The sequence below is a fragment of the Nymphalis io genome, chromosome 12 (assembly GCF_905147045.1).
Source record: "Nymphalis io chromosome 12, ilAglIoxx1.1, whole genome shotgun sequence".
Classification (NCBI taxonomy): Eukaryota; Metazoa; Arthropoda; class Insecta; order Lepidoptera; family Nymphalidae; genus Nymphalis; species Nymphalis io.
Window position 1 is genome coordinate 12,183,842 of NC_065899.1, and position 14,586 is coordinate 12,198,427.

Sequence of the window (14,586 nt, forward strand, 5' to 3'; positions counted from 1 at the left end):
AATAAGCTGCCTCGGCCTTTTCGTTTTACACGTATATAAAACGTTTAGTGAAATATGATTAAATATGATCATACAGAGCTGAAATAGATTGGTACAAACATTGGTACAAAAGGAACCAATCATCGTACTTCTACTGCCAATCTGCAATACTTTGTACTGTGATGTGCTGTGTTCTGGTTTCAAGGGTGTGAGCCAGTATTAGAAGCACACAATACATGTTATTCGTTGTATTTATTGTGGTTCCAATGTTTGTGCAAATCTCCACCACCGATGAGTTTCACATTTGAGTTAAGAAGGTACTGTGAAGCAGTTATCTTAAGCCCTTTTTTCTCTATAATACTTTTACTATTATACAATATGTTATACTGTTCAATCTCAAACGTACGAAGACACGTGATAAATATTAAGCTTTTTGATGTGAAAGATTCTTTAAGCGCGGTGCACTGTTATATCGTAGAGGATATACTCGTGGCTTCGCGTCACCAATATGCTAATGTTAACATAATGGAATCGTTGAAAGTACAAATAATTTAAGAATTGTGAAAATTAATGGAGATAATAATGATTAAAATTAATGAAAATACTAATAGTATATACAAATAATATAAGTGTATTTAAATAAAAAAGGGATACAATAAAAAAGGGATACAATTATTACTTGGAGTGCCAATAGATGTGGAAGTTGGACTAATATATTTAGTTACAGTTTCAAATTTTCACTAGTATCGGTCATGTTATAAAATATGCTTTTTAATACTTATAGAAATTATTAATTACATACATTAATATTCCTCCCAGGCTCATTTTCAACAAGCTGTAAGGCGATATCCTTGCAGTCTCGTCTCACAGTCGGTGGCACACGACTGTCATCTTCCCAGTACCTCGAAGGCGCGTGCGCATACAACGCTGCTGGAGTCGCGTGTGTGATACGCGCTGTTGTTACTATACCGCTCGATTTACCTATTATTACAAAAAAAAACAACAGTCTGTAAATGTCCCTCTGCTGAGCCTTTCTTCTTGAACAGAAGTTTGGAACTTATTCCACGTAGGCAAACGTAACCTACGTTGTCGTAATCCTTGCGATATTTTGCAGTATCAAGCATGATATGAATTATAAACACAAGTTAAGCATATGTATATAGCATCAGTGGTACTTGCCCAGTATGTAACTGGTTACAGGCAAGCACCAAAAAGAGTTATATTGCGCTTATAATTCATGTCGCACTGAGCTGTAAAGGATAAAAATCGTGAGGAAACATGTATTTTGTTACTTTGCATGCAAAAGCTTAGAACAACAGCCTTTAAATATTCCAATGTTGCCCTACGCATTCAAGATATAGCTAGGAATTTATCCCGCCACACTATTCCAATGCGGTTTGGTAAACATGTAATTTTGATCTGATACGTGCAGGCTTAATCACGATGTTTTCCTTTACCGAGACGAATTATAAACACAAGTTAAGAACATGAAAATCAGTGTCAGTATCAGTAATTACAGTTTGCATATATACAAATCTACAGTTGAACAGCGTGGTGGAACTTCTAAACATTCTCATCGAGAAGAAACACTTTGCCCATAAAAAAAATTATATTTAATTTTTCCATTAAAAAAACTGGCAACATTTTGAGTTATATTTAGATACATCCACTTACCAGCCTCGTGCGCCCAATCAATCAACGAAGTAACTTTAGAATTGATGGCAGAAGCGCAGTTATTAAAACGACCTCCAGCATCGAGGCCCAAGGTTTCATATCGAGCTTTCACTCCACATAAGAGGGCTGTTGCGCAAGCGGAAGATTCACCCGTTTGAGCATCAATATTGTATGTCTAATGGAATACAAGCGAAATAAATTAAATTGTGTTAGTTCGGCACGATTGTGAGTATGTGTAGTCTAATATTTTTTATTAGTTAATTTAAGGTAAATTTCTTGAAATAATTTCAAATTCACTTTTAAAAATTTAAAAAAAATATGGCAAGTAATCCTTCGTGGTCTTACAACATATAAAGATTGATAGATGTCTTTGTATACTCTATCGAAAACACTTAGCAATACTTATATTTTTATTTATTAAATAAAATATAAATGAAAGTTATATAAGTAAAAATACTTATTTAATCAAAATATAAAACATATTAGATATTATAATAGATCCAATTTCAGAACACGATGCAATACACTTTAGACAATTAAATCTTTATTAACGACTGACTCCGTTGAAGGAAAATAAACCTTCACTTATAATTAAGCTAGCAACTAATAACAAAATGATACGTTATAATAATATCTTTATTTTTACAAGAATGTATGATATATAGGACTTATATATCATATATCCTGACCCTATGATGTTCATTATGTCCAAAGATAACCTTATATATTAACTTTGTTTTAATTAAGTTGGGCAAACACATAAGTAAGTCCCTTCCTTAACTTTTGCTGGAGTATATCCGTATAATATAATTATACTTGACGATTTGTTTACATTATAAATTACCGTGGGATCAAAGATAGAAGTTCCTACTTAATGTTTGAAACTGGACGTAACTACCTTAATTACTATGGCTCACAAGTTTTAATTGTTAGGTAAGTCCGTATGACGTTGACTTTACATTTTGAATACGTCATTGATCTATTTAATTAAATATCCAGACAATTGATAATAGTGTGATCGCAAATATATATATACAAATACTTATATACAAAGTTTTTTTTTTACAAAAATAAATAAGTTGGCTAAGGCGTTAAATTAGTATTAAAAATAAATTAATGGCTTCGATTATATATAAAAATAAATTAATGGAAACTACAATTTTTTTTTGTTATGGATCTATAACTTACGTAAATAAAAAAACAACAAAACTTTTTAGACAAACCTTTGCAAGAGAAACTGCAGGAAAAGTGTCCCAGACTAAGTCCGCGTCTTCCCCTGACTGACCCCTCCGTTGTCCGCGCAGAATCCTAGCCGCTGTTGCCGTTGTTAAGCTCATACCGTCACCAACGACCAATATAACGTTCCTATAGAAACAATATCTTGTTTTTATTACGTAGTTCCATATGGTCGCTTTCTTTAGAAAAAAAGAGTTGCATAGCGCACGTGACGTATAAAAGGGGCTTATAGTGTATAAATGATAAATGACTGTAAATATTAGTGTGTTAAAGGTTAATTAAATATATTTATTATTATAGCTATACCTCCAAAAACTATTTAAATTAATAAACTAATAATACATCGAACGAATAACTTCTCATTGCATTGCACTGCCTAATTTCCCTATAAACTTCAACGACCTTACTTATAAACGTTGCTTGTCGACTGTTTTGTTAAACACTGATTTCGCTCTTTCTGTCATTATTGATTTGATATATGAAAGAAAAAGACAGCGTTGTTAAACTAATCACTTGCTAAGCAAGATTTATATAACTGTAGTAACCTTGACCGTACCGACCTATCTCATGTCTTCTCCATCCAACATGACATTGATGAAATAATCTTTACCAAGTTGACACAACTAAAATATATTAACAAAAAAAAACAATACCATTTTAATAAATATGGGCTTAAATTTTTTTTAAATTATTTTATAAAAATAGAACAGAATCACCGGATTTTTTTTTTATATAATAATAATTTTATTTATACTTTTTGCAGAGAGGCAATAGTGCCAGTCTTGGGTACAATGCCACAGGACAATCTTTTAGACAGCGTGGTTTTGCTTTAAATTTGTGTTTTATAAAAATGTCTGTACATTATTAAAAAGATAAATAAAAAAATATATCAAGAATATTAATACGTTTTATAAAAAATACCTTTACTGGAATTGTTTTAATGTAAATACAAGTAATTTAATTCGTATTATAATCAAAATGGATTTTTACAATTGCAGTTGCTAATAACAAGGAACACGTTTTAAATTTCGCAAGCACAGATGCTTAAGACTCTACTTGTTTTAAAAATTCTATAAGATATTTTAATTCAAATATAATAGGTATAATATTTTTATAGCTCAATAAGTTAATTATTTCGGCATTCATACTTCAAAGACTTGGACAAAGAGTTCCTGCATAAGAGTTTTATTGCTTTAAATAATACTAGCAATTCCATTTATCAAGATATTACTAATATTTCTATTTTTCCCTATAATCAGACTTTATTATTATCGTGATCCGATCAATAACAGTCCAAAGATCAAACTTGTAAATTTCACATCGCTAAGCAGCCCCTATACCATATAGCAAACAGAGCTTAAGTTATGCAAACTTTACGTGCGAACTTAAAATAGCGGAGTTCGAAGTCGGTATGAAGAAATTGTATAAGATAATTCAATTCATGATTTCAATTATATGTATACTAATAGTCGAATAGCAAATAATAAATATATAAAATTACGGAGTAATAGCGAAATAAGACAAGTAATAGATTCTTAGCAATTGGTTGTTATTGAAAGTGTATACCTAGTTTAAAAAAACAAACAAATAAATATGAATCAAAATAAATAAAAAAGTTCGAGTTCCGTTAATAAAATAATATAATTTTTAATTACTATAATAATATATAGCGACGAAGTACATGCGTCACGACATCCAAGTCGTTCTTACCCCCGAGACATGTAAATAAATGTTTCGCTTTCGCATCTACATCGGGGTGAAGACCTCAGTTAAATGCATTTTACAAATTTTTTAAAACATAAATTATAATTAATATTTTTTTAAATAATGATAATAGAGGTTTTTTTATCTTTTTAATTTTAGAAAGTTTTATGTAAAGTACTTCCGTGTGTTAAAAGTAATTTCGATAATATAGGCCAGACTGAAGATAAACAAATCTATTATTTATCAATGATCAACTTATTTAAATTTAAATTTATTAAAATGAAGGATCTTAATTTTTTGTTTATTACATTTAGTTTTTAATAAATTAATATTTTGATTCTTCGCTTGACCTCTAAATATTTCAGTATTTACAGTAAGTTATAATTGATTTCATTATCATTCTGAAATAAATACATAAAAAAGACATATGATAAGAATTTAAAATTATTAAATTCAATAAAGTTTTAAATAATGGTTACTCACTTTGCCACTGGATTCTTCTCGGATGCGTATTGGAGCCGCTTTTGTAGCGTTTCTTGAGCTTGTGCATACCAATACTGACGATCTGAAAGATGACCTTATCTTTAGCTATGTATAAAAATTCACGTTGGTATATCTATAACGTATTAATAGACTTTACTGCGTGCGACCAACAACTAAAAAGTTGAAATTTGTTTTATATTTAGGCACGGAAGCGAAATGATTAACAAATTATTCATGGCGCTTCATCGATGATATAGTTGATTTATTACATTAGATTAACAGTAGATAAGTACTTATATATTATATAGTATCCGTCATATGCATACGTAATATGTATACGAAACACGCTGGTATAATATGAATTCAATGCTGGTGAAATCAAGTGTCACAAGGTGTTAACTATAATAAGCATATTAAACATACATATACATGTATATATATATATAAATTAGTGAGTTTATGTATATGTATGTATATACAAATAATTTCCAATACGTAATTTAAAATAATTACATATTTTATTTCAAAAATCGGTAGGAGTGGTCGGTGTAAAACACATAATAGGAATCGTGCAAGATCACTGCACTCGAATGAAGACATCCAGATACAATATCAATAAAACTACTTAATTATAAATAAAAAAAAAAATATTAAATAATGCAAACATAATAATAGTTTTGATTGCAAGAAATTAAATATTAATTAATATAGATCCTTTAATAAATACATCGTGAGCGCGTGGAATGGTGGCAAGAATGCAAGCAGCATTTCCGTTTTTAATCGCAACTCCAGTAGAAATCATCAAGAAAGAATCAGCAGAGGCAATAAGACTGGGTGTAATATTTTTGATGAAACTGTTTGCAATATCAATCCAAAGTTATTATTAATTATTATAAGACTAATTTGACAGTTATGCACCAAAAATAATTTAAACACCAATATGTTTAATGACAATTTGGCAAATTTACATATTTTCTTTATTTCAATCGGTTGAGTTATTTTTAAATTATTTAGTAATACAGATTCATTATAACTCATAAAATTTTCTCACATCAGATAACTTTAGTGTAAATGATTCGACAATCACTATTAAGAAGTTATGAAAATTATCATATTCATTTTAAATGTAGTTTACCTGTCTAAGCTCACAAAACATAAAAGATAAGTGACATAATTTGTAAGTCACATTCCAATTTCGCTGTGTTAAAATCATATAACAAATATGTTGATATAGCAAATAATCAAAGCCGTTGGTCCTGCGCATGAACTCTTTTCGGTCGTGTCGGATAGCCGTACCATCAGATTACGAGAGTTGGGGAATAGAGAGTGCACCTGTATTTGCGCACACACTTGTTCACTATAATATCTCCAGCGCAGTTGGCTAATCTCTCTTGAGATTAGCCGCCCTGGCCGATATCGGTCTGGAGGACGTTATTATTAATCAAGATATTTAGTTATTTTGTCATTTCTTAAAGATAAAGTACAATACCCATATATAATATATAACTTTGTTTAGACTTGTAGATTTTATTACAATTACTGTGAATGAATGTCCTTCAAATCCCAGGTCAGACTGATAAAAATTTATGTGGTCATTCTTTTCGGAATTCAGGCGCAGGTATAACGAATGATTTCTTTCCGATCGTGTGGGATTGCGTCTAATCGAACTATGACATTCACATGTTCTCTAAGCCGTAAAAATAATAATATTTCCAAATAATCTTCGCTTATATAACTATGAGAAATAAACCCAGTATTTATTCTATTGAAACGAAGTTTACGGTTTATAAATACAAGTCTCACTTTTAGCCGCTAAGTCTGTTTGACCGCAACTAACAAGTGAAAGTCAATAACTAGTGAAACGAAAAGTTGTGATTGTCCTCGAAGACTTGACCCACAATTGTTATAAGCAATAACATCAAAGCGATCTACAAGTCCCACATTTCGTCTCCACTCGAGCATTGTTATTTTTAACCAGCAACTCGATTCTGACTTCAAAGTTATTTACACATTATGGACTTTCGAGAACATAACACACAAAAATTCACACAAGTACACGGATACACATAAGGACATTATTATTGTATAAATTATTTACTAGTACGTTAATTTTTTAGTTTTTATTTACGTTTACCTCAATTTCGTAATGTTATGAATGAGCGAGATTTCTCTATGGGTATTTTTATGCTTTCTTACGGGGAAGTTTGATACCACTATTATCTCATTCTTGGCGAATGCTTTTCTGAAATTATTTGTAAATAGTTCAAGGTTTATTTAATGAATTAAAAATAAGTACGAGTCTACAGCCTGTAACTTTCCTACTGCTAGCCATAAACCTCTCCTCTAGAGACGAAGGTTTTGAGATATTTATCAATGCTACACCAATGCGGGTTTGATATACATGTTGCAGAGTTTGATGTTTCTCTTCATTGCCGAAGACGAGATGAATTATAGGCACGAAAAAAGTACATGATAAAGTTTAGGCCACGATTGACGTGGCCACTAGACTATTTAGCCATTTTAGTATAGAGTAGCTTTTTATATTTATAAAAAGATAAATAATTAAATACCATATGTTTCCTTAACTTCTGCATTCATCGGTGCCGGTGACAGGACTCCATTGTTGACCGTGGACATCATGATCACGATGCAGCACCAAGCACTCATGATTAACAAGATTCATCGGTGCTGACGGTCTTTCCACAGGTACGAATAAACTGTTAAAAAAATCGCTAGTACGAGCAGCTTCGAAAACTTTTTATCCATTTGTCTGAAACAAAAAAGTTACGTTAAAATATATTTATTCTGCTCATCATTTATTATTTTTACTAGTAGTCATTTAGTATTATTTTAAATAGTGGCTTATAAGGCTTTAACCCTGAGTTCCTTTACTCTCAAACTTAAACTTGGTGGGTTCTGAGTAAGCCCGTGTCGGTAGGTATCATCAGATAAATATTGTATAGCCAAATAACAATATTTAGCATTGTTGTATTCAGATTGAAGGTGAGTGAGCTAGTGTACATAACATCTTTGTTCCTAAAATTGGTGACGAATTGGAGATTGAGGGATTGGTAATATTTCTTATAGCACCAGTGTATATGGGCGGTGGTGACTGGTGACCACTTACCATTACATGGTCCATTTGCCCGTGCGATAACACAATAAATAAATAAATTTCATTGTTTATACCTATTCACACTTGCCAAACAGTAAAAATAGGTAAACAAACGCAAAACAAGGTATTTTTGTGCATAAATAAGAAACTTCTCAACTCACGCAATCAAATATTTCATCGTGCGAAGTTTAATCTATCTGACTGTATATTTGACGTTATTTCCTGGAACGTTTCGTATATATTTTGTCAATTCATTTGAGGGGAGATTGTTTGTATGTTGGAAATATAACAATAGCTATGTAGCAACAGGGGTAGAATGACATGTGGCAGTATTGTTAACATTTAATGTTATTATCACGTAACGCAAGTTCATTCTTAACAAATACAACCAATACTACACGTACACATATACTTGATACTGAGAAGAGTATTTCATTTTGTTTTCTTTTTAAAAATCGATAATAATATTTGACTGCTTCGTTGGCTTAGTGGCTAGTTTTAAAACCGTAGATCCCGAGGTTCAAAAGCACAACAACCCCCCCCCCCGTTTTGGGCCAGTAAAAATTGTTGGGTTTTTTGTCGAAAAATTATTACTACTGGTAGTGAGCGTTTTTGTAGTGGCAACCCGGATTCTGGAAGTTGGAAATACATATTCTCCCATGCCTTCGCAAAGCACGTAAAGCTGATGGTCCTGTCCCAAAAGTCTTTCAGATCGTGTCGGATTTGCCATCGTATCGGATTATGAGAGTGAGGGAATAAAGAATGCACCTGTGTTTGAACACACACCTGTGCACTATAATATGTATATGCCAATGTTCTTTAAGATTGGTCGCCGTGGTTGAAATCAGTCAGGAGTACAATTAATAATCGTAATATACGTTTTTCGAATAGGCTCATAGGAACAAGTATTTCTGAATCCTCATTTTACAAGATAAATGAAGTTTAAAATAACACAGGGCCAAAACAAAGATTTTACTGCGAACAGCCAACAAGAAACTCGGTAGTTTCTCCATCTTTATACTAGTTACTATAAATTATAAGAGTTTGTACAAAAATAAACACAAAGACACAAATAAATATTACAAAAAAAGAGAGTGATGTTAAACAAAACAATCTGTTGCGAATTTATATACAATAATATTGTAAAACAATTTCGTGTCAATTATTAGAATCGGTGAAAGCTTTTAGTTTAAAAAATAAAATAAAAATACTCTCAAATTGAAACAGCGGCCTTTTTGTAAAAACAGTAATATAATTTATCCAATTAAAGAAAAATTTAGAAATAGAATGGTGTGTATGTTACAGTAAAGTAAGCTTATCGTATAATAATATATTATGTTACAATATAATGCGTTTGCATAATTTCATATCTGCTTAAGGGCGTTTGAAACTCGTCACGGTAGTATGCGCAAGCGATCCCGTGGCGTCCCCCGAAGAAGACGGTGTGGGTATCGCTGGTTTTTTGGTGGGTATTCCGGCGCCTTCAGCGGCGGCGAGCCCCACATACCCCCCCACTTCAATGCCGGGCGTTAAAAAAAAGGGCGTTTGAAACTCGCACGCGGACTCTCGAAACCGCGCTATCGCAACGTGACTATTAATTGCTTTGATTCTCATGTTGACCAGTCTAGTTAATTCATTACAAATATTATTTCTAATTTTCAACGCTGTTAATTGATTCGTCAGTAAGAAATAGCGAGCGATAATGTTTATAAAAATTACGTCACACTCATACATAGATAAGTTTCATATCCTATGAAATATATATCTAAGTGCAATCAGCAATTATAAGGGGATTAAGGAATCCGTTTTATATTTTCTACTAATACGAAATAAACAACACGAAAAGACGTATTCCGTTGCTTACTTCAATAACAGACTTAAATAAAACCTAACAAGGATAGTGGAACAAGTAAGTTTTAAATGAGATTGCATTCTTTTCATTATTATTTTACTCAGCCATGTATTCCCCTCTTTTAACTTTTGAAAAGTTCCTTTGAGATTAGACATTTCTAAGTCCAATAGTTTGGCCTTTGGTATTCGAAGCGAGTGCCAAACTTTACCCTTTCGATATCAGTTTCAAACTTAATTTCACAAATAAACAAAAGTAGTATTCCTTGATATGATTATATTGAAGTTGATTTTGAATCGTTTCATTACCTTGTTGATGTGACTGGAAAATAACTTTATTATAAAAAAAAAATATTGACGTTTTAACGAAAAATAAATAAATAAAAATTAGAACACATTGGGACATCTAATTTTTAACGCACCTTATATTGACGCTTACATACTTAATCACCTTTCCTTGTTTAATACAGCTAAATCTTGCAGTAGAATAAATGATGATAATTAATAGGAGTGGTAACAATAAAACTCATTCATTAAATATAATATACTTAAGTATCAAGGTGTTTATGATATACACGTAAATACTCGTAAAGAACTCTTTGGTTAAGAATTCCAAATTCAAATTTATAAATTCATTTAGCTGGTACATTTGAGTTTTGAAAACAGTCATTCATTTGTTTTTTCCTCATTATTTTTATCTTTGGCGTCGCTTATTACCGCACAATGGAAAACATGAAATATCGGTATATTTACGAGTACGAGTTCTACTGTGGCACCAGTGCTGCAGAAACAGCTCGAAGGATTAATGATGTGTATGGCGTTGTGTCGTAAAAGAAAGCACGGTACGTTTTTGGTTTCAACGTTTTCTTTCTGGAAATTTCGACCTTCAGAACCAACCCCATGGACGGCCGGAGACCAAAGTGGAAAATGAAGAATTAAAGGCTATTGTGGAAGCGGATCCATCACAAAGCACTTCAGAGATAGCTGCAGGCTTCAGGGTAAGTGATAAAACTGTATTAATCCACTTGAAGCAAATCAGGAAAGTAAAAAAACTTGAACGATGGGTACCTCATGAATTGAGTGAACCGAACTTGCAAACACGCGTCGACTGCTGTGTTACTTTGCTCAACCGACTCAATAATAAAGGGATTTTAAGTCGAATCATTACTTGTGATGAAAAGTGGATGCTGTAAGATAATCGGAAGCACTCGTCGCAATGGCTGAACCCTGGAGACCCAGCCAAATCCTGCTCTAAACGAAAATTGACTCAGAAAAAGTTACTTGTGAGTGTTTTGGTGGGTTAGCGCCGGTGTCGTTCACTATAAAATCTGGCCAAACGATTACGACAGATATCTATTGTCAGCAACTGCAAACCATGAAGGAAGAACTAGCTGCTAAACAACCGAGAGTAATCAATCGCTCTAGGCCACTGCTACTTCACGACAACGCAGGACCACACACTGCACAACAAACAACCACTAAGTTAGATGACCAACAATTGGAATGTCTGCAACATCCACCGTACTCCCCGGGCCTTGTTCCAACAGATTAATATTTTTTCCGGAATTTGGACAACTTCTTATAAGGAAAAAAATTCAACCTCGATGCGGCAGTCCCAACCGCCTTCAAAGAGCTTATTGATTCTCGCCTCCATGGTTTTTTAGTAAAGGGATCAATAAACTACCTATGAGATGGCAAAAGTGCATAGATAACAATGGTACACACTTTGATTAATTAAATATATTTAAAAAAAAAAAACTTTATTTTCCCCCCCTACAAAACGCCAATTTCGTATGTAAGGTAAATGTACCTAATATTTGAAGTCTATTTTTTCTTGATAATTTAGATATCGTTTAAAGCATGCCTGACGTTTAGTTTATTTAAACAAAAAGGAACAGAATTCCATAGTTGAACGACTTTAACAGAGAAGGATTAAGAGTAGAATTGTATAATAATTAGCGCTTTATCACAGTCAGTCAGTTTCTTTTATGTATGTATATATATTTATTTAGGTTATAAGTGTTTATGCAAATATATATTTAAAAAGAAAAACTTGTCGCACTTAATATGATAATGTTACTTTTAAACTTTTTGGAAGCAAAGCCGCGACAGATAGAGCCAGTTATGTCATAAAACTATGAAACATAAATGAGGGTGGAACTTGGAAAAACGTATAATAAACCTGTCTCATTAACAAAGTTATAGTCTACAGTAAAAAAAAACTTAATACCGAGACATAACTATAAAACAATTTTGCTGATTATGAACGTTAATCTGCCGCTAGCTGTATGCGTTTAATGGTCACTATTTAAATGTGAATGTTTTATAAAAATTGTAAAACGTTTTTAAATTTTCACTTTTTAAGCTTTCGCCATTCGTTTCGATCATTCTGACAACTTTGTTCACCCCACTCGACTCTCATACCTAGACTTTTAGGTGGGTGAGTCCGACGAAGTTCTATGTGTAATGTTTTAGTGGAATATTTTTGCACTTGAATTGATTTGATCGAACCTTTTTAAAGTAAAACGTCTTTGCCTAACGGTATTTACATATTCAACGATATGGTAAATTCTTCTGATAGTTTTTATTTAAATGACGCATAAATTAAATATACCAGAGTGGTAGTAATGTTTGTGCAAGCCGGTCTGGGTAAGTACCACCCATTCGTAATATTCTACCGTCAAGTAGAAATTTAATATGTTTGTGTTTCGATTTGCAGAGTGAGTAAGCCAGTGTAACTACATGCACGAGGGAAAAAACTTCTGAATTCCTCGGGGTTGGATGTGTAATGGCGACGTAAGAGATGGTTAATATTTCCTACTATGTTGATTACCTACCAAAAGGGCCCACTTGCTTAGTTTGTCTAATAATAAATTAAAAAGATATTTTTAAAGTATATAATAATGATTTCCTTATTTTATATATAGTATTAATGCATGTGTTAAAACTATTCAGGCACGTGTTCCGAATTACACCGCTTTAATGCCCGCATATAATTTGATATTGAAAGCGAATAAAGGTTGTCCTTGCAGCTTTGAAAACTCGTAATATTCCCTATTTTTCCTCATCCCTTAAATATATATATTTAATATCATTAAGCGTGGAAGCGTATTATTTTGTTATTTTTTATTAAGGATATATAAATTTAAAAATATGAATTAAACATATCTATGTTATGATTGCGTTGAGAAGTGTACTACTGGTATAACTTTGTGCAAGCTCCTCTGGGTAGGTACCACCCACTCATCAGATATTCTACCGCAAAACAGTACTTGGTATTGTTGTGTTTCAGTTTGAAGGGTGAGAGAGCCAGTGTAATTACATGCACAAGGGACATAACATCTTAGTTTTCAAGGTTGGTGGCGCATTGGCATATGTGAGCGATGGTCAACATTTCTTACAATGCCAATGTGTTTGGGCGTTGGTGACCACTTACCGGTGGCCCATATGCTCGTCCGCCTTCCTATTTTATAAAAAAAAATCGTGGCGATTTATTTAACTCTACATTCAGAACCTGTTGTAGTTTATCTTGTAGAATTGCGATTCCAAAGCGCTTGTAAAACCATACTTAATTAAAGTATACATTGGTTTTGGTATTGGTCTATAAAATTAAGAAACACTATATTTAATTATGTAATTCTTAAATATTAGCTACTACTCAATTACTCTGGGTTAGCTTATTTAGTAAAGAAATCGGCTCATAATATTTCACTTATCAGAGGTAATTGTTACAGGTTTTAAGCACACAGAAAGTTACTGTATTCAATCACGCAACAAAAATCACATTAGCCGAGTTTCTTTTTAATTAATATAACAAAATAATAAGAAAATTAACGAAATACTAATTGGTTCTTTCGATATTACACAAATTAATTGACTAATTGACTTCAGTAACTTTTACGAGTTTTACCTATGAGTATAAATTTTGTTTAGAAATTAAACACACGGCAATGGTATTAACAGGTAAATATTAAGTTGATTAGAGTTATAGTATAAATAAACGAAAATAAATAAATATTTTATTTTATTTTTTATTTTTATTTTAAGTTTGTAAAAACAAAAACACGGAAAGACGTATAATAATTCGCGTAAGCCCGTTTGAATAAGAAACACTCACTCATCAAATATTCTATCAATAAGCAGTATTAATATTTCGTACAATGTCTATTTGCCATTGCCAGTCAGGTGGTCCATTTGTCAATCTGCCTACCATTTCAAATAAAAAATATGTATGTAAGGCCATAAGATTTTGTGCATGAACTAGTAGTATCGAACCTCCCATAGAATTGGAGGGTGGCATATCTAAGGGCACGGTGGCCACTTACCATGGCGTGACTAATCTGCCAGGCTGTCTTCCATAAAAAAACAATAATCATTACACTATTGTTAAGTTATTCTCGTATTCTCTCCGCAATTTATATTAAGACATGAACGTCGAATCTCTGAGGAGATGGGATTATTGACTTGAGACTCTTTCCAAACTAAATTGGCTAAGGCTGATTCAATTACTTAATATTGTTAAAAATATTACATTATTTATTGATCAA

General features: G+C 32.2%; 1 protein-coding gene across 1 annotated transcript in view; it reads right to left on the bottom strand.

Moving 5' to 3' along the window:
• The window catches only part of LOC126772488 (alkaline phosphatase-like), a 78,696-nt gene that overhangs the window by 14,313 nt on the left and 49,797 nt on the right, over positions 1-14,586 (bottom strand). The window contains exons 2-6 of the mRNA XM_050492877.1: positions 7,647-7,846; positions 5,077-5,158; positions 2,877-3,018; positions 1,654-1,828; positions 782-960 (exon numbers count right to left, since the gene is read on the bottom strand). Of these exons, the coding sequence (XP_050348834.1) occupies positions 782-960; positions 1,654-1,828; positions 2,877-3,018; positions 5,077-5,158; positions 7,647-7,743 (675 nt within the window). The 5' untranslated portion in view covers positions 7,744-7,846. The remainder of the gene's footprint in view (positions 1-781; positions 961-1,653; positions 1,829-2,876; positions 3,019-5,076; positions 5,159-7,646; positions 7,847-14,586) is intronic.